The sequence below is a fragment of the Melospiza georgiana genome, chromosome 29, assembly GCF_028018845.1.
Source record: "Melospiza georgiana isolate bMelGeo1 chromosome 29, bMelGeo1.pri, whole genome shotgun sequence".
Lineage (NCBI taxonomy): Eukaryota > Metazoa > Chordata > Aves > Passeriformes > Passerellidae > Melospiza > Melospiza georgiana.
In genome coordinates this window covers 6,105,174-6,129,593 of record NC_080458.1, presented here as the reverse complement: position 1 = coordinate 6,129,593, position 24,420 = coordinate 6,105,174, and the positions used below count along the sequence as shown (strand labels likewise).

General features: G+C 63.6%; 1 protein-coding gene across 1 annotated transcript; it reads right to left on the bottom strand.

Annotated features, from left to right (window-relative positions):
• Positions 1-4,989: 4,989 nt before the first annotated feature.
• On the bottom strand, positions 4,990-24,338 carry NCKAP1L (NCK associated protein 1 like). The gene is made up of 31 exons (XM_058042083.1): positions 24,237-24,338; positions 23,664-23,774; positions 22,954-23,046; positions 22,258-22,314; positions 22,041-22,183; positions 21,180-21,270; positions 20,815-20,952; positions 19,990-20,038; positions 18,741-18,894; positions 17,959-18,015; positions 17,174-17,270; positions 16,238-16,347; positions 15,417-15,549; positions 15,246-15,327; positions 15,017-15,075; positions 14,497-14,642; positions 13,893-14,025; positions 13,696-13,815; positions 12,900-13,039; positions 12,359-12,490; positions 11,589-11,807; positions 10,157-10,287; positions 9,976-10,073; positions 9,161-9,248; positions 8,992-9,074; positions 8,189-8,269; positions 8,006-8,099; positions 7,632-7,748; positions 6,717-6,826; positions 5,873-5,962; positions 4,990-5,112 (listed from the first exon to the last, which is right to left on the bottom strand). The coding sequence occupies exons 1-31, from the start codon at positions 24,336-24,338 to the stop codon at positions 4,990-4,992; spliced, it is 3,381 nt and encodes a 1,126-aa protein (XP_057898066.1).
• Positions 24,339-24,420: the final 82 nt, after the last annotated feature.

Sequence of the window (24,420 nt, the reverse complement as noted above, 5' to 3'; positions counted from 1 at the left end):
GGGGGGTCTGCAGCCCCCTCCCCATTACTGCGGGTCCTCACCTGGAGCTGGAGGGGACCCCCCCACACCCCCCGCCCCCCCACTCTGAGCGCCCCCAGACCCTCCCTGGAGCCCCTCGGGGGCGCTGCTGCACCGGGGGGGCTCGGGGGTGACCTGGGGGGGGTCAGGGTAACTCGGGGGTGACCCGGGGGGGGTCTCGGGCAGGTCCAGGGGGGGTTTTGGGGTGCGGGGACCTCAGGGATGGCACCGGGGGGGGTCTCAAAGATGGTCTGGGGGGTCTTGGGCTGCCCCGGGGGGTCTCAGGCCTGACCCGGGGGGGTTTGGGGGTGCAGGGGCCTCAGAACCGGCCTGGGGGGGTCTCGGGGTTGACCCGGGGGGGTCTCGGACTGGCCTGGGGGGGATTTGGGGTACAGGAACCCGAGGGATGGCCCAGGGGGGGGGTCTCAAGGCTGATTGGGGGGGGGTCTCAGAGATGGTCTGGGAGGGGTCTTGGGAGGGCCCGGGGGAATTTTTGGGGTCCGAGGACCTCGGGGCCGGCCCGGGGGGGGTCAGGGCTGATTAGGGGGTCTCGGGGCTGACTGGGGAGGGGTCTCAGAGATGGTCCGGGGGGGTCTCGGGGGTGGCCCGGGGGGGATTTGGGATGCAGGGACCCCATGACTGACATGGGGGGGGTCTCGGGGCTGACTGGGGAGGGGTCTCAGGCAGCCCCGGGGGGGTTTTGGGGTGCAAGGCCCTCATGGCTGACCTGGGGGAAGGGGTCTCAGGGCTCAATGGGGGGGGGGGGTCCCAGGGCCGGCCAGGGGGGGTTTAGGGGTACGGGGACCCCATGACTGACCTGGGGAGGGGTCTCAGGGCTGACCCAGGGGGATCTCAAGGCGGATTGGGGGGGGTCTCAGAGATGGTCTGGGAGGGGTCTTGGGCGGGCCCGGGGGAATTTTTGGGGTCCGAGGACCTCGGGGTCGGCCCGGGGGGGATCTCAGAGATGGCCTGGGGGGGGGTCCCAGCCATCCCCGGGGGGGTTTGGGGGTTCAGGGACCCCATGACTGACATGGGGGGTTGGGGGTCTCGGGGCTGATTGGGGAGGGGTCTCAGCCATCCCCGGGGGGAGTTTCGGGGTTCGGCCCCCCCCCCCCCCCCCCGCCGCCTCCCCGCACGTTCCCAGCAGCGCTGATCATCATCATCACCATCATCATCATCATCATCAGCCTTTATGTAACGCCGTGGGTGGGAGCAGCGCCCACCTCGGCACCGCGGGGATTTGGGGGGGGCGGGCCAGGTGAACCCCAACCCCCCCCCACCAGCCCTGGGTGCGCCCCCACCCCGGGGTGCCCCCCCCGAGCCCGCCCCAAAAGGATTTCGGGGGCGCTCAAAGCGATTTTGGGGTTCTCGAGCTGATTTCGGGGGTCTCCGACTCATTCCGGATAAACTCGGGGGGCCCCAGAGTGACTTTGGGGGTCCTCGATGTGATTTTGGGGGTCCTCGATGTGATTTTGGGGGTCCTCAAAGTGATTTTGGGGGTCCTCAATGTGATTTTGGGGCTCCTCGATGTGATTTTGGGGGTCCTCGATGTGATTTTGGGGGTCCTCGATGTGATTTTGGGGGTCCTCAATGTGATTTTGGGTTTCTCGAACTCATTTTAGGGGTCTCAGACTCATTTCAGGGGTCTCCAACTCATTTTGGGGGTCTCAAACACATTTGGGCCTTCTCAAACAGATTTGGGGATCCTCGAATTGATTTCAGGTGTCTCCAGTTAAACTCGGGGGTCCTCAAAGTGATTTTGGGGGTTCTCAAATTGATTTGGGGGTCCTCAAACCGATTTTAGGGGTCCCAAAAGTAAATTTTGAGGTCCCAAACTCATTTTGGGGTTCTCAAGTTGATTTGGGGATCCTCGAATCGATTTCAGGGGTCCCAAAGTCATTTTGGGGGTCTCCAACTCATTTTGGGGATCTCCCACTCATTTTGGGGTCCTCAAACTGATTTGGGGATCCTCACACTGATTTCAGGGGTCCTAAATTCATTTTTGAGGCCCCAAACTCATTTTGGGGTTCTCAACTTGGTTTGGGGGATCCTCGAACTGGTTTTAGGGGTCTCAAACTCATTTTGGGGGTCCCAAACTCATTTTGGGGTTCTCAAACTGATTTGGGGGATCCTCACACTGATTTCAGGGATCCTGAACCGATTTCAGGGATCTCAGACTCATTTCGGGGGTCTCCCACTGATTTCGGGGGTCCCAAACTCATTTTTGGGGGTCTCCCACTCAATTTTGGGGCCCCTCGAACCAATCTCAGAGCCCCCAAATCTCTTTGTGTCCCTTTTGGGTTCCCCGCGCTCATTTTGGGGCTCCCCGGCCGCGTTCCGGGCTTTGATGAAAACCCCAAATTTTCAAATTTTCACTTTTTTTTACGGTGGAACTTTGGGGGGGGGGAGGGGCAGAGTTTTGGGGTGGGGGCGGCCCCGGGGGGGCCCCGTGGGCGGGGCCGGGTGGGCGCGCGCGAGACAAAAGCGGGAAAAGGGGGGGTCGGGGGGGGGGTCGGGAACGCTCGTGATTGACGAGCCCGAAATAAACGGGAATCAATGGGAATAAATGGAATTATTCGAGGGAATTAAAGGGAATTAAAGGGAATTAAAGCCGTGCCGGGAGCGGGGAGGGGGCGGCCGAGCCCCTGGGGAGCGCGGGGGGGGCGCGGGGGGGGTCGCTCCGGGGTCGTTCCGCACCTCCCTGCTCAAGGGGGGGTGATTTGGAATTTTTGGGGTTTTTTTCCTTATATTTTTGGGGGGTTTTCCCCTTTTTCTGGGTTTTTTTTCCTTTTATTTTTGGGGTTTTTTCCTTTTGTTTTTCGATTCTTGGGTGGGGGGGTCGTTCCGCACCTCCCTGCTCAAGGGGGGGTGATTTGGAATTTTTGGGGTTTTTTCCTTTTATTTTGGGGGTTTTTTCCTTTTATTTTTGGGGTTTTTTTCCTTTTGTTTCTGGGGTTTATGGCGGGGGGGGTCGTTCTGCACCTCCCTGCTCAAAGAGGGGTGATTTGGAATTTTTGGGGTTTTTTTCCTTTTATTTTTGGGGTTTTTTTCCCCTTTTTCTGGGGTTTTTTTCCTTTTATTTTTGGGGGTTTTTCCTTTTATTTGGGGTTTTTTCCCCCTTTTTCTGGGTTTTTTTTCCTTTTATTTTTGGGGTTTTTTTTTCCTTTTGTTTCTGGGGTTTATGGCGGGGGGGTCGTTCCGCACCTCCCTGCTCAAAGAGGGGTGATTTGGAATTTTTGGGTTTTTTTTCCTTTTATTTTTGGGGGTTTTTTCCCCTTTTTCTGGGGTTTTTTTCCTTTTATTTTTGGGGGTTTTTCCTTTTATTTGGGGGTTTTTCCCCTTTTTCTGGGTTTTTTTTCCTTTCATTTTTGGAGATTTTTCCTTTTGTTTTTTGGGGTTTTTTTTGTTTTAAGGCGATTTTTGCCGGGCGCTTTTTGGGCCGGGTTTTTGGGGGGGGTCTCGGTCCCGGGGGGGTCCTCGGGGGGGGGCTCGGCGGGCGCTGCCGCCGCTGCCGGTGACTCATCCCGGAGCCGCCGCCGTGCGCGGAATGGCAACGGGAGGGGAACCGAGCCGGGCACGGCAGGGGCACCGAAAATACCCGGGGGAGGGAAAAAAAAAATTTAAAAAAAATTCAGAAATAAAATATAAATATAAATATAAAATATAAAATAAAAATAAAATAAAATATAAAATTAAAATATAAAATAAAATACAATAAAATATAAAATAAAATAAAACAAAAAATAAAATATAAAATATAAAATATAAAATATAAAATATAAAATATAAAATATAAAATTGAAATAAAATAAAATAAAATATACAATAAAATATAAAATAAAATAAAATAAAAAATACAATAAAATATAAAATAAAATAAAACAAAAAATAAAATATAAAATATAAAATATAAAATATAAAATTGAAATAAAATAAAATAAAATATACAATAAAATATAAAATAAAATAAAATAAAATATACAATATAAAATAAAATAAAATGTAAAATTAAAATAAAATAAAATAAAATATAAAATATAAAATAAAATAAAATAAAATATAAAATATAAAATATAAAATATAAAATATAAAATAAAATAAAATAAAATAAAATAAAATAAAATAAAATAAAATAAAATAAAATAAAATAAAATACCCGGAGGGGCGTGGGGAGAGCGGGAACGGGGCTGGCAACGAGAGGCGGGAGGGAAACTGAGGCACGGCCCGGCGGGAGGGAGCGGGAGCGGAACGGGGGGAAAATCCCGAGGGGAATCGGGGGGGGCGACGCCTTCTGAACCCCCCCGGACACCCCCGGACACCCCCGGACACCCCAGGACGGCCCCAGAGCCCCCCGAGGGTCCCGGAACGCCCCAATAACGGCCGAGAGGTGAATTCGGGGTGAGAAGCGGATTTAATGACAGCGGCGGCAGCGGGGGGACAGCGAGGGACAATGGGGACATTTGGGGACACTTGGGGACATTTGGGGACATTTGGGGACACTTGGGGACATTTGGGGACAGGGTGGGGGCAGCCAGTGGTGGGGGGGGGCGGTGAGGGGAGAGTTTGGGGGTCTCGGAGGGACGGGGGGGACCAGGAAGGGATTTTGAGGGACAGGGAGGGGATTTGGGGTCGGGGGTCCTGCGGGTGAGTTGGGAGATTTAGGGAGGAGATCCGGGGGTCCTGGGAGGGAACAGAGTTTGGGATCTGGGGGTCGTGGGGTGACAGGGAGGGGGATTTGGGGTCGGGGGTCCTGGCGGTGGGTGGGTGGGTTGAAGAATTTGGGGATTTGGGGCACGGGGATCAGGCGGGGATCTCGGGGGTGGAACGAGGGGGGTCCCGATGCTGCTCGGACAGGGGTCCTGCTCAGTGCTGGGGGGCCCGGCCGGGGGTCCCGGGGGTCCCGGGGTCCCGGTCAGTGCTGGGGGTTCCAGCCGGGGGTCCCGGGGGTCCCGGGGGTCCCGGGGGTCCCGGTCAGTGCTGGGGGGCCCGGCCGGGGGTCTCCCGGCACACCTGGCGGAAGGCGTTGCGCAGCAGCACGTACGGGAAGCAGCTCTCCAGCATGTCCAGCGTCAGGAAGGACGACTCGGCCACGATCTTTGGGGTGGGGGGCACCCATAAACACCCATTGGCACCCATCGGCACCCATCGGCACCCATCGGCACCCATTGGCACCCATAAACACCCATAAACACCCATCGGCACCCATTGGCACCCATCGGCACCCATCGGCACCCATCGGCACCCATCGGCACCCATTGGCACCCATCGGCACCCATTGGCACCCATAAACACCCATCGGCACCCATCGGCACCCATTGGCACCCATCGTGACCCATCAGCGCCCCCCCACTCCTGCCGACCCCCCCTGCAGCTCCCCCGGGCCGGCTCAGGGTGAAATATTTGCAATATTTGCAATATTTGCAATATTTGCATTGAAATCGCTCCGGGCGCCAGGTGTCCCAGGTGTCACGCCCAGGTGTCCCCCCCAGGTGTCCCCAGGTGTCCCCCCCAGGTGTCCACAGGTTCCCCCCATGTCCCCCCTAGGTGTCCACAGGTTCCCCCCATGTCCCCCCCAGGTGTCTCCCGTATCCCAGCTGTCACCCCAGGTGTCACAGATGTCTCCACCAGGTGTCCCCATGTCCCTCCCAGGTGTCCCCCCCAGGTGTCCCCATCAGGTGTCCCCACCAGGTGTCCCCAGGTGTCCCCCCAGGTGTCCCCATGTCCCCATCAGGTGTCCCCAGGTGTCCCCAGGTGTCCCCCCAGGTGTCCCCATGTCCCCACCAGGTGTCCCCAGGTGTCCCAGGTGTCCCCATCAGGTGTCCCCAGGTGTCCCCAGGTGTCCCCAGGTCCCCACCAGGTGCAGCAGCAGCACGATCGAGTCCTGGTTGCGCAGCCGCACCTTGTCCGGCTCCTGGGCCAGCTGCAGGAGGCTGCTGGAGGCCAGCTGGGGACACGGGGGACAATGGGGGGACAGTGACGGGGACAGGGGGACAGCAGGGACAGCCACAGGGACAGCAGGGACAGGGACAGTTGGGGACAGCGGGGACAGGGTCGAGAACAGGGTCAGTCAAGGAGAGCAGGGACAGAACCAGCCCAGAGGGGACAGGGACAGTGCCAGCCCCAGGGAGGGGACAGTGCCAGCCCCAGGGAGGGGACAGTGCCACCCCGGAGGGGACAGTGCCACTCCAGAGGGGACAGGGACAATGCCAGCCCCAGGGAGGGGACAGTGCCACCCCGGAGGGGACAGTGCCACCCCGGAGGGGACAGTGCCACTCCAGAGGGGACAGGGACAATGCCAGCCCCAGGGAGGGCACAGGGGCAGTGCCAGCCCCAGCGAGGGGACAGTGCCAGCCCCAAGAAGGGACAGTGCCACCCCGGAGGGGACAGGGACAGTGCCAGCCCCAAGAGGGGACAGTGCCACCCCAGACGGGACAGGGACAGTGCCAGCCCCAGGAGGGCACAGGGACAGGGCCAGCCCCAGGGAGGGGACAGTGCCAGCCCCAGGGAGGGGACAGTGATGCCCCAGAGGGGACAGGGACAGTGCCAGCCCCAGGAGGGCACAAGGGGCAGTGCCAGCCCCAGGGAGGGGACAGTGCCACCCCAGACGGGACAGGGACAGTGCCAGCCCCAAGAGGGGACAGTGCCACCCCAGTGGGGACAGTGCCACCCCAGAGGGGACAGTGCCATGCCAGGCTCACCAGCAGGAACTCCTTGAGGTGCGTCTCGATGTTCTTGCCGTGCACGGTGAAGAGCGCGGCCGAGAGCTGCACGATGGCCTTGGCCAGGCAGTGCACGTTGTTGTTGTGGCCTGGGGACACCGCGGGGACATCGGGGACATCGGGGGGACACGGGGTGGGAGTCAGTGAAGGGGGGGACACGGGAAAATTGGGGATTCGGGAAGGCTGGGGACATGGGGAGGGCTTGGGGACACGGAAAGGTGTTGGGGACACTCAGATGTTGGTGGTGAAGGTGATGGGATACGGGAATGTTGGGGACAACCCAGAGTCTCCACAGTGCCACCTCCCTTGGTGACAGTCGTGGTGTCCCCCCAAACCTTCTGCTGTGACAATGGGACAGTGAGAACTGCCAGCATGGGGACATGGGGACACACAGAGGGACGTGGGGACACACAGGGACATGGGGACACACAGAGGGACATGGGGACACACAGAGGGACATGGGGACACACAGGGACATGGGGACACACAGAGGGACGTGGGGACACACAGAGGGACATGGGGACACACAGGGACATGGGGACACACAGAGGGACGTGGGGACACACAGGGACATGGGGACACACAGAGGGACATGGGGACATGAGGACACAGGGGCTCAAGGGACACTGGGGACAGGGGGACATGGGGACACACAGAGAGACCCTGGGGACATGGGGACATGAGGACAGGGACACAGGGGACAGGGGGACACAGGGGACATGGGGACACAAAGGGACACAGGGGACACAAAGGGGACAAAAAGGGGACACAAAGGGACACAAAGGGGACACAAAGGGGACACAAAGGGACACAAAGGGACACAGGGGACACAAAGGGGACACAAAGGGGACACAAAGGGGACACAAAGGGACACAGGGTCACTGCCCCCCTCACCGTCCAGCTCGGGGTTGTAGAGGGACGCGGGGTCAGCGGCCAGCAGGGGCAGGGACACGGCCACGAACACCAGGAGCAGGCAGGACACCTTGTAATCCTCCTCGGGGGACACGGCCTCTGCCGAGGGGACAGCGCGGTGACAGCGCCACCCAAGAGGTGACAGCGCCACCCGGGCTGTGACAGCGCCACCCGGGCTGTGACAGCGCCACCCGGGAGGTGACAGTGCCACCCCACGGTGACGGCACCACCCTGGAGGTGACAGCGCCACCCGGGAGGTGACGGCGCCACCCGGGAGGTGACAGCGCCACCCTGGAGGTGACAGCGCCACCCGGGAGGTGACAGCGCCACCCGCGGTGTCCCCAGACCCCCCGCACCTGTCCTGTGCCCCGCCAGGGCCGTGACCAGCGCCGGGTCCACCTCGCACGGGACCCCCGCAGCCGAGGCCAGCTCGAAGATGCTCAGGGTGACCTGGGGACAGGGTCACGCGGTGTCACGCGGTGTCACGCGGTGTCACGCGGTGTCACAATGCCAACTCCCCCCCGTGTCCCTGTCCCCACCTGGATGTCGGTGTCCGGGGTCACCACGTCCGCCAGGCACTCGATGGGGCCCATCAGGAACGGGCAGTGCTGGGAGAACACCTGGGGGGGCGGGCGGGGGGTCAGGGGGTGCTGGGACCCCAAAATGGGGGGTGCTGGGACCCCAAAATGGGGGGTGCTGGGACCCCAAAATGGGGGGATTGGGTCCCCAAAATGGGGGGGTCAGATATCCCCAAATGGCGGGACTGGGACCCAAATGGGGGGAGGTCATGCGTCCCCAAATGGGGCTCAGGGGGGTCCTAGGCCACAAATGGGGGGGACTGGGACCCCAAAATGGGGGGGACTGGGACCCCAAAAAGGAAGGAGGGGGGGTCACGTGTCCCCAAATGAGGGTTCTGGGTGCCAAAATGGGGGGACTGGGTTCCCAAATGGGGATGGGGGTCCTAGGTCCCCAAATGGGGGTCCTGGGCCCCAAAATGGGGAGGTCTTGGGCCTCCAAATGGGGGGACTGTGTCCCCAAATGGGGGTCAGGGAGGTCCTGGGCTCAAAATGGGGGGACTGGGTCCCCAAATGGGGGGGGGGGGGAGATCCTGTGTCCCCAAATGGGGGGAGATCCTGTGTCCTCAAATGGGGGGATGGGGTCCCAAGATGGGGGCTTCTGGGTCCCCAAATGGGGGTCAGGGGTGTCCTGTGTCCCCAAATGGGTGTCCTGGAGGGATCCCAGGGTCTGGGGGTGTCCTGGGGGGGGATCCCAGCATCTGGGGGTGCCTCAGGGGTGTCCCAGGGTCTGGGGGTTCCCCGGGGGGGTCCCATGGGGGTCCCACCTCCCGCAGGCCCTGCTGGGCCATGGCGCGGAAGCTCAGGATCTCCCCGATGATGGTCATGCGCTTCAGGACGTTCTCGGCCGCTGTGGGGACACGCGGGGGACAGCGGGGTGACACGGGTGACACCCCTGTGTGCCACCCTCCATGTGCCACCCCCTGTGCCACTCACAGCTCAGGCGGGGCAGCAGCGCCGGCCTCTGCTCGGCCCGGCAGCAGCGCAGCTGCACCAGCGTGTCCATGTTCTCCACCACCAGCTTCTGCGGGGACAATGGGGACACCACTGGGGACGCTGGGGACACTGGGGACACTGGGGATGCTGGGGATATTGGGGACACTGGGACACTGGGGACACTGGGGACATTGGGGGTGCTGGGGACACTGGGGACAGTGGGGACATTGGGGACATTGGGGGTGCTGGGGACACTGGGGACGCTGGGGACACTGGAGATGCTGGGGACGCTGGGGATGCTGGGGACATTGGGGATACTGGGAACAGTGGGGACACTGGGGACACTGGGGACACTGGGGGACATTGGGGACACTGGGGGACACTGGGGATGCTGGGGACATTGGGGACACTGGGGGACATTGGGACACTGGGGACACTGGGGATGCTGGGGACATTGGGGACACTGGGGGACACTGGGGATGCTGGGGACACTGGGGACACTGGGGGACACTGGGGATGCTGGGGACACTGGGGGACATTGGGGATACGGGGACACTGGGGACACTGGGGACACTGAGGACACGGGGGGTCATTGGGGATACTGGGGACACTGGGGACATTGGGGGACCTGGCATCTCCCACCATTCCAAGGGGCAGGCAGGTACAGGGTTGGGGTGGCACTAGGATGTGTCCCCTGTCCCCAGCCCCTGTCCCCAGCCCCTGTCCCTGTCCCTGTCCCCTGTCCCCAGCCCCTGTCCCTGTCCCCGTCCCCTGTCCCTGTCCCCAGCCCCTGTCCCCTGTCCCTGTCCCCGTACCTTCAGCTCTGCCACCTGGGACCCCACGTGCCACATCAGGTTCTCGCTCAGGAACCTCATCCCGTAGGGCCCGATGAGCTCGGCCAGCGCCCGCATCTCTGCAGAGGGGACAGGTGGGGACAGGTGGGGACACTGGGGGGACAGGAGGTGACAGCCACCCCTCCAAGCCCCCCCAGCCCACCTGAGACGTCGGAGAACTCGGCGGCGCTGAACGGGGGCTGCTCCTCGCGGGGCACCGTGGTGAAGGCCTGGAGGGCCGGGGACAGGAGCACGGCCCCGGTGCTGGCCTGGCGCAGCAGCGCCTCCAGGTACCTGTGGGGACACCGCTGTCACCTGCGGCACTGTCACCTGTCACCTATGGCAGTGTCACCCTGGGCAAGTGTCACCTATGGCACTGTCACCCACAGCAATGTCAGCCATGGCAAGGTCACCCACGGCAATTGCACCCATATCCGTGCTGCCACCACCCTGTCCCCATGTCCCCAGCCCCTATGGGTGACCCTGTCCTCATGTCCCCCCCCCCCCCATGCAGTGACCCTGCCACTCCGTCCCTGTCCCCTCCATGGTGGCACTGACCAGTCGGTGTAGATGGCGGTCAGCGTGGGCTGCCTGTCCCACAGTGACCCTGTCCCACGTCCCCATGTCCCCATGATGGCACTGACCAGTCGGTGTAGGTGGCGGTCAGCATGGGCTGCCTGTCCCACAGTGACCCTGTCCCCATGTCCCCCCTGGTGTCACTGACCAGTCGGTGTAGATGGCGGTCACAGTGACCTGTCCCCAGCCCCTATGGGTGACCCTGTCACCATGTCCCCATGTCCCCATTGGTGTCACTGACCAGTCGGTGTAGATGGCCATCAGCGTGGGCAGCCTGTCCCACAGTGACCCTGTCCCCATGTCCCCCCTGGTGTCACTGACCAGTCGGTGTAGATGGCGGTCAGCTTGGGCTGCTCGCTGCCTGTCCCATGTCCCCATGTCCCCATGTCCCCCATGGTGGCACTGACCAGTCGGTGTAGATGGCGGTCACAGTGACCCTGTCCCCATGTCTCCGTTGGCACCTTTTACGACAGTCGCACTTTACGACACCTTTTATGACAGTAGCACTTTACGACACCTTTTACGACAGTCGCGCTTTACGACACCTTTTACGACAGTAGCGCTTTACGGCTATCCCCATGTCCCCACGGTGTCACTGACCAGTTGGTGTAGATGGCGGTCAACGTGGGCTGCCCACTGCCTGTCCCCATGTCCCCATGTCCCCATGTCCCCACGGTGTCACTGACCAGTCGGTGTAGATGGCGGTCAGCGTGGGCTGCCTGTCCCACAGTGACCCTGCCACCCTGTCCCCATGTCCCCAGCCCCTATGGGTGACGCTGTCCCCATGTCCCCACGGTGTCAATGACCACTCGGTGTAGATGGCAGTCAGCGTGGGCTGCCCGCTGCCTGTTCCACAGTGACCCTGCCACCCTGTCCCCATGTCCCCAGCCCCTATGGGTGACGCTGTCCCCATGTCCCCACGGTGTCACTGACCAGTCGGTGTAGATGGCGGTCAGCGTGGGCTGCCTGCTGCCTGTCCCCATGTCCCCGTGTCCCCATGTCCCCACGGTGTCACTGACCAGTCGGTGTAGATGGCGGTCAGCGTGGGCTGCCCGCTGCCGTCGCGGGGGTGGCTCTGCTGCAGCAGCACCGTCCGCAGCAGCCGCGCCGTGTCCAGGGCCACCAGGTGTCCCAGGCGCTGCACCAGCCCCATGTAGGCGCCCAGCCCCGCCAGCACCTCCGAGGGCCGCGCCACCTCCTGCGAGGCCTGGCTGTACCCGGCCATGGCCACGATGGCCCTGCGGGGACATGGGGACCGTGAGGGACAGGCAGGGTGTCACCTCGGCCCTGCGTGTCCCCGGTGTGTGCTCAGCGTGTCCTCTCAGCCCTGCGTGTCCCCAGTGTGTCCCCTCGGTCCCACATGTCCCCGGCATGTCTGCGGCGTGTTCAAAGTGTGTCCCCTCAGTCCCGTGTGTCCCCAATGCGTCCCCTCAGCCCCACGTTGCCCCCTCAGCCCTACATGTCCCCTCAGCCCCACGTGTCCCCAGCATAGCCCCAGCATGGCCCCAGCGTGTTCCCTCAGCCCCCCATGTCCCCTTGGCCCTGTGTGGCCCCAGTGTGTCCCCTCAGCCGCCCGTGTCCCCTCAGCCCTGCATGTCCCCAGCATGTCCACAGCATGTCCCCAGCGTGTCCCCTCAGCCCTGCATGTCCCCAGCATGTCTCCAGCATGTCCCCAGTGTGTCCCCACAGCCCCATGTGTCTCCTTGGCCCCACGTGTCCCCAGCATGTCCCCTCAGCCCTGCATGTCCCCTTGGCCCCACGTGTCCCCCTCAGCCCCACGTGTCCCCACTTGGTCAGGCGCGCCTCCAGGTGGCTGCTCAGGTACTCGGCCGGCGTCACCGTGTGCCCGAAGACGGTGAAGTTGGGGACGTGGTTGAGGCTCAGGGACAGCTCGGCCAGGGTCAGGTGCAGCTTGTCCATGCTGGGGGACAGTCATGATGTGACCCCGTGGGGACAATCCACGGGGACAATCACGGTGTGACCCCATCAGGACAATCACACAATGTCCCCACGCCACACCCAAGCTCTGGTGGCTTCAGGTGAGCTCCTGAAGACCCCAGAGGCCACCAAGACCCCAAAGGCCACCAAGAGCCCAAAGGTCCTGGAGACCCCAAAGGCCACCAAGAGCTCAAAGGTCCTGGAGACCCCAAAGGCCACCAAGACCTCAAAGGCCACCAAGAGCCCAAAGGTCCTGAAGCCCCCCAAATCCACTGAGCCCCCAGAGGTTCTGAAGCCCCCAAAGGCACTGAGCCCCCAGAGGTTCTGGAGACCACCAAAGTCCCCAGAACCGTGACCCCGTGGGGACAGTCCCTCCCCTGGGTGGCGCTCACTTGGTGGTCAGGGTCCGGTCCCGCCGGTGGCTCTCTGTCCCCGGTTTGTCCCTTTGGGGGTCCCCCTTGCGGGGCGGCTGCTTCGGGGTTTTCTTGACGCGGGCTCTGCTGATGGTGGCTGCACAGTGCTTGGGGAGGAGCTGCGGGGCGGGGACAGGGGCGTGGGGACATGGGGACATGGGGACAGGGTCATGGGGACGCCCCAAACGTAGCCACCATGGCCACAGGCCACCGTCCCCAAGGGCTGGGTCAGGGGATGTCCCACCAGGTTCAGCCCCCATGGAGGAACTTCCCCATCCCGAGGGTTTGTGGGGACAGGGGGACGAGGGGACAGAGAGGCCATGGAGAGCCTGATGGCCACAGAGACCCCAGAGGTTCTGGAGACCCCAAAGGCCACAGAGATCCTCAGGCTGATGGAGACCTCGAGGTGGTGGAGACCCCAAAAGGCAGAGGGATCCTGAAGGTGTGAGGACCCCAAAGGCCAGTGAACCCCCAAAGGTGCTGGAGCCTCCAGAGGTTCTGGAGTCCCTAAAGGTCCTGGAGCCCCCAAAGTCCACCAAGAGCCCAAAGATCCTGAAACCCCCAAAAGTCCTGGAGACCCCAAATCCTGAAACCCTCAAAAGTCCTGGAGACCCCAAAGGTCCTGGAGACCCCAAAGGCCACCAAGACCCCAAAGGCCACCAAGATCCCAAAGGTCCTGAAGGCCCCAAAGGTCACCAATCCCTCTAAAAGTCCCAGACCCCCCGGCCTCCCCCGAGCCCCCCAGAGGTCCCAGATGCTCCCAGACCCCCCAGACCTGCTGGCTCAGGTTGTGCTGCTCGGCGCAGGCGTCCAGGACGCAGCCGCTGCCCACCCGCGCCAGCTCCTCCAGGAACTTGTGGCACAGCCCCAGCGCCGCCTTCTCCAGCTGGGGGTACTGGGGGGACAGGGCACCCCTCAGAGCTGGGGACGGGGCTGGGGGACCCCCCAAACCCCCCCCCAGGTGTCACCCACCTCCTCGGGGCACATGGGGTGCTGGCAGCGCGAGAAGTGGGCGCAGAGCAGGGGGAAGGCGATGGCGAAACGCAGCATGGACGGCTCGTCCAGCGTCTGCGCGAACATGCGCTCCAGGGGACGGGGGTAGAAACTGGGGACAGGAGGGGACAGGGATGGGGACAGGGATGGGGACAGGGATGGGGACAGGGGACAGGGTCAGCAGGGACAGGGACGGGGACAGGGATGGGGACAGGGGACACCAAGAACATCCGCTCCAGGGGATGGGGGTAGAAACTGGGGACAGGAGGGGACAGGGATGGGGACAGGGGACAGGGTCAGCAGGGACAGGGATGGGGACAGGGATGGGGACAGGGGACACCAAGAACATCCGCTCCAGGGGACGGGGATAGAAACTGGGGACAGGGACACAGATGGGGACAGGGGACAGGGTCAGCAGGGTCAGGGATGGGGACAGGGATGGGGGCAGGGGACACCAAGAACATCCGCTCCAGGGGACGGGGGTAGAAACTGGGGACAGGAGGGGACAGGGATGGGGACAGGGATGGGGACAGGGATGGAGACGGGGACAGGGACAGGGACGGGGACAGGGACAGGGGCTCACCAGAGGTGGGACAGGTCGGAGGTCTCGTCCAGCAGCTCCTCGGGCCGGTCCAGCAGGCGCGTGTGGAACACCACCAGGCTCATGGCACGGCCAACGTCAGCGTTGGAGCTCAGCGGCAGCGCGGCCTTGGCCACGCTCGTGTAGGCCTGGGACAGCCAGGGGACAGCCATGGGGACAGGGACAGGGACATGGGGACAGCCATGGGGACAGCCAGGGGACAGCCATGGGGACAGGGACAGGGACATGGGGACAGCCATGGGGACAGCATCAGGGTCAGGGGGACAAAGATGGGGACAGGGGAAGGGACAGCAGGGACAGGATCGGGCTCAGGGGACATGGGGACAGCAGGGACATGGGGACAATGGTGGGGACAGGGACAGGGGGACAAGTTTGGGAGCAGCAGGGACAGGGGAGGAATGGGATTGGCGCAGGGATGGGGACAAGGGTGGAGACTGGGACAGGGACATGGGGACATGGGGACATGGGGACAGGGACATGGGGACAGGGACAGTGCCAGCACCTGGAGCCGGAACCAGTCCAGGCGCAGCGCGGTGAAGTCGAACTGCTCCTGCTCATCCACTGCGGGGACAGAGGGGACACGGGGACAGGGCTGCGGGTGGCAGTGCCACCACAGGGGACCGGGGCCCGGGATTGTCCCAGAGCTCCCGGGAGAGCGGGGACACCGAGCTGGGGTGGCACCGGCCACACGGTGAGGGGACAATGCGGGCCGGGATGGGACAAACCCGCACCTTCCTTGGCCGCCAGAGCCGAGAGGGAGCTGACGAAGGACGAGAGGATCACGGACTCCTCCTCGGGGCACACCGAGAGGTTCTGCGGGCACAGGGGGGCTCAGGGGGCTCAGGGGGGCTCAGGGGACCCCCACGGGGCTCAGGGGGGCTCAGGGGACCCTCCGGGGGTACCTGGATGACGTCGCTGAGCACGAGGGCGTCGAAGCGGGCCAGGTAGTGCCGGTGGTAGCGGCGCAGGAGCCGCAGGTGCCGCCGCACCAGGGCCCGCAGCTGCTCCAGCGCGAACAGCAGCTCCGCCAGGCGGCTGCGCCGGGGCGGGGGGCGGTCAGAGAGACCCCCCGAAACCCCCCCGGGGGGCAGCAGGGACCCCCCGAGTGAGCCCGGAACTCCTGAACCCCCCCAGTGCCTCCCGAACCCACCCAAAAATCCCGAACACCCCCCCAGTGACCCCCGAACCCACCCAAAAATCCCGAACACCCCCAGTGCCCCCCGAACCCCCCCAAAATCTCTGAACATCCTCAGAACCCCACCCTGAACCCCCTCGAACCCCCCCAGTGCCCCCCGAACCCACCCAAAACTCCCGAACCCCCCCAGTGCCCCCCGAACCCACCCAAAAATCCCGAACACCCCCCCAGTGCCCCCCGAACCCACCCAAAAATCCCGAACCTCCCAAACCACCCCAAAACTTCTGAAAACACCCGAAACTCCTGAACCCACCCAAATCCTCTCAACGTCCTCAGAACCCCACAAGGACCCCCCCAAAATCCCCCCCAAACGCCCCCAAAATTCCTGAACCCAGCCAGTGCCCCCCCAAACGCCCCCAAAATTCCTGAACCCCCCCAAAACTCTCGAACCCCCCCAAAAAAAACCTCTGAACGTCCTCAGAAACCCACAAGGACCCCCCGCCCAAAAATCCACCCAGTGCCCCCCGAACACCCCAAAAATCGCTGAACCCCCCCCCCAAATCCGGGGGGTCCCCTCCCGGTCCCCACCTGTCGCTGAAGTCCTCGGGGTTCTTGCTCTTGGTCACGTGCTCGGCATGTCGCGACAGCCAGCTCACCTCGTCGCGACACAGCGACAGCGCCACGAACACCAGCAGGGCCTGAGGGGGGGCGGCAAGGGGGTCGGGACCCCCCAAAATCTCCCAAATGCGTCCCAAAACCTCCCAGAATCCCACCCAAAATCTCCCGATTTTTCCCCCAAAACCTCCCAGAATCCCCCCCAAAATCTCCCAAATGCATCCCAAAACCTCCCAGAATCCCCCCAAAATCTCCCGAAATTTCCCCCAAAACCTCCCAGGATCCCCCCCAAAATCTCCCGAAATTTCCCCCAAAACCTCCCAGGATCCCCCCCAAAATCTCCCGAAATTTCCCCCAAAACCTCCCAGGATCCCCCCCAAAATCTCCCGAAATTTCCCCCAAAACCTCCCAGAATCCCCCCCAAAATCTCCCGAAATTCCCCTCCCAAATCTCCCCAAAATCTTCGCGAATCCCCCAAAATCTCTGAAATCCCCCCAAAATCCCCCAAAATCTCACAAATGTCCCCTCAAAATCCCCCCTAAACATCTCAACCCCCCCCCTTAAGCCCCCCAAGTATCTCCCAAAATTTCCTCAAAACCCTCCAAAACTTCCTCAAATCCCCTCAAAAACCCCCCAAACTTCCTCAAATCCCCCCAAAATCCCCTCAAAAATCCCCCCAAATTTCCTCAAATGCTCCCAAAATCTCTCAAATCCCCTTGAAATTCCCCCCAAATCCCCCCAAAATCTCCCTGAATCCCCCTCTAAATCTCTGAAATCCCCCCCAAAACCCCCCAAAATCTCACAAATGTCCCCTCAAAATCCCCCAAAACTTCCTCAAATCCCCCCCAAAATCCCCCATAAACCCCCCAAATTCCCCAAAATCCCCCCCAAATCGCCCCAAATCCGCACCTTGGGTCCGAGCAGGCCGGGCTGATCCTCCAGCAGCGCCGCCAGCTCCCGCACGGCCCCGCGCAGGAACGAGCGGCGGCCCCGGTGCAGCGCCGGGCTGGGGGGCACAGGGGGAATTTGGGGGGCTTTGGGGGGGGTTTGGGGGTCCCCGGGGGTCTCTGGGGTCGGGGGGACCCGGGGTGGGACAGGAGGGGACACGGAGGGGACACGAGGAGGGGACAGGAGCCAGCACAGGAATCAGGGGTGGTGTCATGGGGATGGGGAAGGGTTGAGGGGATTTGGGGGTGTCAGGATGGGGACGGGGTGGGGTCAGGATGGGGACAAGGGGGGGGTCACGGCCGGGGTCACCCCGGAGACCCCCCCAGACACCCCCAGGGGACAGCAAAGGGCAAAGGGGGCGATGTGGGTGAAACCGGGGAGAGACCCCCCAGGAACCCCCCGGGTTTGGGGTGCTCTGGGATCTTCCAGTCCCCCAAACCCCCCAGGACCCCCCAAACCCCCCCAGGAACCCCAAAACTCCCCAGGAACCCCTCGGGTTTGGGGTGCTCTGGGATCTCCCATGGCCCCAAACCCCCCGGGACCCCCCAAACCCCCCAGGAACCCCTCGGGTTTGGGGTGCTCTGGGTGCCCATGGCCCCAAACCCCCCGGGACCCCCAAACCCCCTGAGACCCCCAAACCCCCCAGGAACCCCTCGGGTTTGGGGTGCTCTGGGATCTCCCATGGCCCCAAACCCCCCCAGCCCCCCAAAGACGCCAGGACCCCCCGGACCCCCCCAAATCCGCACCTGTGCGCCGCCGCGTGCTCCCGGCACTCCTTGACATCAGCCACACGCTTCCCGTACCTGGCGAGGGGCACCTGGAGCTGGCACCGCCCCGTGCCAGGCCCGGACACCACCCAGCCCCCCTGGTACCCCCCTGGCACCCCCAAATCCCCCCGAACACCCCCCAGCCCCACCCCGGCACCCACAGTGAAGCCCCCAGGCCCTGGCACCGGCTGTGCCACCCCCGGTGTCCCCCATCGTTACCCCCCCAGGCAGTGCCACCCTCGCCCTGGGCACTGTCACTCGCAGTGTCCCCGTCCGCCCCGGCAGTGTCACTCAGTGTCCCCGTCCCCCCTGGGCAGTGCCACCATCGGTGTCCCTGTCCCCGTCCCTCCGGGCAGTGCCACCTCCCGTTGTCCCCCATCTTCTCCACCCCCTGGCAGTGCCACCCGCAGTGTCCCCATCTCGCCAGCAGTGCCACCTTGCAGTGTCCCCATCCCTCCCTGGCAGTGCCACTTGCAGTGTCCCCATGCTCTCTCCCCCCTCGCAGTGCCACCCCCGGTGTCCCCATCCCTCCCTGGCAGTGCCACCCCTGGCAGTGCCACCCACAGTGTCCCTACCCCTCTGGCAGTGCCACCCACGGTGTCCCCACCCCTGGCAGTGCCACCCGCAGTGTCCCCATCCCTCCCTGGCAGTGCCACCCTGGCAGTGCCACCCCTGGCAGTGCCACCCCCGTGTCCCCACCCCTGGCAGTGCCACCCTGGCAGTGCCACCCTGGCAGTGCCCCCCCGTGTCCCCGCGCTCACCCCTTGAGCCCCCCCAGCAGCTCCTCGGTCACCCTGTGCACGGCCACGGCCTCGTCGCGCACCAGGGGCACAAAGAGGGACCCGCGCAGGGCCTGGCGCCACAGCTCCTGGCACGGGGGGGTGCCCAGGGCGCCCGGGCACGCCAGGAAGCCCACTGGGGGGGACACGGGGTCAGGGGGACCCCGAAATGGGGACAGGGACACCGAAACGGGGACAGGGACACCAGGGACCCCAAAACGGGGACAGGAACACCAGGGACCCCCAAACAGGGACAGGGACACCAAAACAGGGACAGGGACACCAGGGACCCCCAAACAGGGACAGGGACACCAGGGACCCCCAAACAGGGACAGCCAGGGCACCCGGGCACACCAGGGACCCCACTGGGGGGGACACGGGGTCAGGGGGACACTGAAATGGCGACAGGGACACCGAAACAGGGACAGCCCCAGGACAGGGACACCAGGGACCCCACTGAGGGGGGACAGGGTCAGGGACACCAAAATGGGGACAGGGACACCAAAACAGGGACAGGGACACCAGGGACCCCCAAACAGGGACAGCCAGGGCACCCGGGCACACCAGGGACCCCACTGGGGGGGACACAGGGTCAGGGGGACACCGAAATGGGGACAGGGACACCAGGGACCCCAAAAAAGGGACAGGGACACCCAAACGGGAACAGGGACCCCCAAACGGGGACAGGGACCCCAAAACGGGGACAGCCCCAGGACAGGGACACCAGGGACCCCACTGAGGGGGACAAGGGGTCAGGGGGACCCCGAAACGGGGACAAGGACACCAAAACGGGGACAGCCCCAGGACAGGGACACCAGGGACCCCACTGAGGGAGGACAGGGTCAGGGACACCAAAACAGGGACAGGGACACCAGGGACCCCCAAACAGGGACAGCCAGGGCACCTGGGCACGCCAGGGACCCCACTGGGGGGGACACGGGGTCAGGGACACCGAAATGGGGACAGGGACACCAGGGACCCCAAAACGGGGACAGGGACCCCAAATGGGGACAGGGACCCCAAAACGGGGACAGGGACACCAGGAACCCCACTGAGGGGGACAGGGGGTCAGGGGCATCAAAATGGGGACAGGGACCCCAAAATGGGGACAGCCCCATGACAGGGACACCAGGGAACCCAAAATGGTCACTAGGGGTTGGGGACACCGTCAGGAGGGTTTGGGGACACTGCCAGGAGGGGTTGGGGACACGGAGGCGGTGGCAGCACTCACGGATGATCCAGCGCTCCATCACCTCCAGGGACAGGTACTCACAGGCCATCTGGGGACAGCAGTGCCACCGCGTCACTGTGCCCTGAGCCCCCAGCGCCCGTGTCCCCGTGCCACCATAGCCCTGTCCCCGTGTCACCATAGCCCCGTCCCCGTGTCACCATAGCCCCGTCCCCGTGTCACTCACTCTGTCACTGACGGCCAGGCTCAGCACGTCCCCCTGTCCCCGTGTCCCCATGTCCCCATGTCACTCACACGTCACTGGTGACTGGGCTCAGCATGTCCCCATGTCCCCATGTCCCCATAGGTGTCACTCACACTGTCACTGGTCACCGGGCTCAGCACGTCCCCATGTCCCCGTGTGCCATGTCCCCATGTCACTCACACTGTCACTGGTCACCGGGCTCAGCCTGTCCCCATGTCCCCATGTCACTCACGCTGTCGCTGGTCACCGGGCTCAGCCTGTCCCCATGTCCCCACTCACACTGTCCCCATGTCCCCACAGGTGTCACTCACGCTGTCACTGGTCACCGGGCTCAGCATGTCCTCATGTCCCCATGTCCCCATGTCCCCATGTCCCCACGGGTGTCACTCACACTGTCACTGGTCACCGGGCTCAGCCTGTCCCCATGTCCCCATGTCCCCATGTCACTCACGCTGTCACTGGTCACCGGGCTCAGCATGTCCCCATGTCCCCATGTCACTCACACTGTCACTGGTCACCGGGCTCAGCCTGTCCCCATGTCCCCATGTCCCCATGTCACTCACACTGTCACTGGTCACGGGGCTCAGCCTGTCCCCATGTCCCCATGTCCCCATGTCACTCACGCTGTCGCTGGTCACCGGGCTCAGCATGTCCCCCGCGGGTCCCAGCAGGGACAGCAGCTGCTCCTGGCGCCACAGCTCCGCGTCCCGGCAGCGCCGCAGGAACGGGGCCCGCAGGGACAGCAGCGCGCTGCTCACGGCCTGGGGACAGCGGGGACACAGTGGGGACACTGCCCGGGGACAGCGGGGACAGCGGGGGCACAGTGGGGACACCGCCGGGCACAGCGGGGACACCACCCGGGGACACCGGGGACAGCGGGGACAGTGGGGGCACAATGGGGACACCGGCCGGGCACCAGGGGTGGCACTGCCGGGAGACGTCGCTGCTGGGGACACGGCCGTGCTGGGGACGGGGACCCCCGACCCACCTTGGTGTGGGGCCCGAACTCCTCGGGCAGCTTCTTCAGGGGGTGCTCGTACTCCAGCACCATCTGCGCCAGCCGGGGGAAGCTGGGCTCACTGCGGGGACACATTGGGGACATGTTGGGGACAGCCCCGGGGCCGGTTCTGGCATTGGGGACATGCTGGGGACATGCTGGGGACACGTTGGGGACAGCCCTGGGGCCGGTTCTGGAATTGGGGACATGCTGGGGACACGTTGGGGACAGCCCCGGGGCCGGTCCTGGTGTTGGGGACATGCTGGGGACACGTTGGGGACAGCCCTGGGGCCGGTTCTGGCATTGGGGACAGCCCCGGGGCTGGTTCTGGCATTGGGGACATGCTGGGGACACATTAGGGGCAACTCCAGGGCTGGTTCCGGTGTTGGGGACACGCTGGGGACAGTGCCAGGGCCAGTTGTGGCATTGGGGATACATTTGGGACAGCCCCTGGGCTGGTTCCAGTGTTGGGGACACACTGGGGACACACTGGGGACAACCCTGGGGACAGTGTGTGGGGTCAGTCGGGGTGGCCTTGGGGACAGGTGGGGACAGTAGGGAGTTAGGACACGGCCATGGGGACAGCAGGGGTGGCCCTGGGGACAGTCTCAGTGGGGACACAGCCCAGGGGACAGCAGGGTGACTCTGAGGACAGCAGGTGGCCCTGGGGACAGCGTTGGGACAGCCCCAGTGAGGACACAGCCCTGGGGACAGCCCTGGTGGGGACACGGCCCTGGGGACAGCAGGGTGGTCCTGGGGACAGCAGGAGTGGGGACACAGCCCAGGGGACAGCAGGGTGACCCTGGGGACAGTGTGGGGACAGCAGGGTGGCCCTGGGGACAGCGGTGGCACCTGGCGCCGTGGCTCATCTCGTGCGCGCACTGGTAGAGCCCCAGCAGCAGGCGCCGCTCCTCGGCGCGCGCCAGCAGCAGCACCAGGGACACGTAGGTGACAACCAGGTCCAGGTAGCCCTTGGTGAGGTCGTAGTTGATGTGCTGCGGGGGAGGGGACATGTCAGGGCGCGGGGACAGCGGGGACGGAGCAGGGTGGCGCTCGGGGTGGCACTCACGATGTCGAAGAAGCACTGGCTGGCGTCGATGGTGTTGAGCAGCTCGTACACGTGGTCCTGGGGACAAGGGGACAGCGTGGCGTGTCACAGCTGTGTCACCGGCCCTGAGGGACACCTGTGTCCCCTCTGTGCCTCGTGTCCCCTGTGTCCCCTGTGTCCCCAGCCCTGAGGGACTCCCTCCATCCCCCATGTCCCCTCCGTCCTCCTGGCTCCGAGGGACCCTTCTGTCCCCCGTGTCCCCCTGTCCCCTGTGTCAACTTTGTCCCTCCCATCCCCTTTGTCCCCTGTGTCCCCCAGTGTTCCCTCTGTCCCCTCTGTCCCTGTGTCCCCTCTCCCCTGTGTCCCCCATGTCCCCCTATTCCTTGTGTCCCCCCATGTCCCCCTGTGTCCCCCCATGTCCCCTTTGTCCCCGGTGTCCCCCTATCCCCTATGTCCACCATGTTCCTGTCCCCTGTGTCCCCTGATGTCCCCAGTGTCCCACACGTCCCCCATCTTCCTCTGTCCCCTGTGTTCACCGTGACCCCTCTGTCTCCCATGTCCCCTTTGTCCCCCCATCCCCTGTGTCCACCATGTCCTCCAGTGTCCCCTCTGTCCCCCGTGTCCCCTTTGTCCCCCTATCCCCTGTGTCCACCGTGTCCTCCAGTGTCCCCAGTGTCCCCAGTGTCCCCTCTGTCCCCCGTGTCCCCTCCGGCTCACCCGGAACTCCAGCACGTCCAGGAAGGTTTGGTAGAACGGGGCCAGCGCCCGCACGATGTCCCCTCTGTCCCTGTGCACCGGGCCCAGGTGCTGCTGCGGGGACACGGGGGGGACAGCGGTGTGGGTGACACAGGGGACAGAGGGGTGGGTGACACAGGGGACAGAGGGGTGGCAGTGACACACGGGGACAGCGGTGTGGGTGACACAGGGGACAGTGGCATGGGTGACACCCAGGGACATCAGGGAGGGGTGAGAAAAGGGGACACCCAGGGTGAGGTGACACTGGGGACACATAGGGTGGGGGTGACACAAGGGGGACACCCAGGGATGGGTGACAGAGGGGACACGCAAGGGGGCGGTGGCACATCCCATGGGGTGTGGGGACACAGGCATGGGGACACAGGGACAGCGGTGACAGTGACCATGGGGACACAGGTGGGGACAGTGGAGACACGGGGACAATGGGACACAGAGGACACAGGGGACATGAGGGTGGGGACAGTGAGAACATGGGGATAGTGGGGACAGGGGGGACACAGGGGTGGGGACACGGTGACAATGGGGACACAGAGGTGGGAACAAGGGGGTGGTGACACAGCGGTGGTGACAATGAGAACACAGGGATAGTGGGGACAGAGGGGACACAGGGGTGGGGACACGGTGACAATGGGGGACACGGGGACAATGGGGACACGGGGACAGCGGCTCACGGTGCTGCTGCGCACGTCCAGGTGCGGGAATTTCTTCAGGATGAACTTGGCCGAGGCCTCCATGGCCTTGTCCCCGAGGAAGGCCGGCCGCGTGCGGGGGTCCGAGCACGTCTGGGGGACCCCCGGGTCAGAACCCCCCGAAATGACCCCAAAATCCCCTCCCTGGCCTGGGACACCCCCAAAAAAGCCCAAAACTGAGACCCCCTCCCCATAATATCCCCCCCAAACCCCTCCCGGGATGGGACCCCCCAAACCCCACCCTACCCCAACCTTCCCCAGGTTGGAACCCCCCACATTCCTCCTTAGGGCTGGGACTCCCCAAAATCCCCCCCAAACTCAGGTCCCCGCCTCCTCAGAACCCCCCAAATTCCCCCTCAAGGCTGGGACCCCCCAAACCCCCCCTGCCCAAGCCCCTCCCTGCCCAGGACCCCCTGAAATCCCCCCTAAATCCCCTCCTGGGCTGCGCCCCCTCCCCAAATCCCCCAAATCCCCCCATCCCTCACTGCCCCCAATCCCCTCAGCTGCTCCCCATGGCCGGGGGGGTTTGGGGACCCCCAGGACCCCTCCCCAGACCTTTTTGAGGTTGTAGACCCTGACGAGGACCCCCCGGCCGCGCTCGTTGAGCAGCGTCAGCTTCTCGGCCAGCTTGTCCCCGTACACCGAGGGCAGGGCCATGGTGGCACCTCGGTGGCGCCTCGGTGGCACCCCCAGAGTCCCCAAATAGGCCCCAAACCCCAACTTCCCCTTCCTGGGCTGG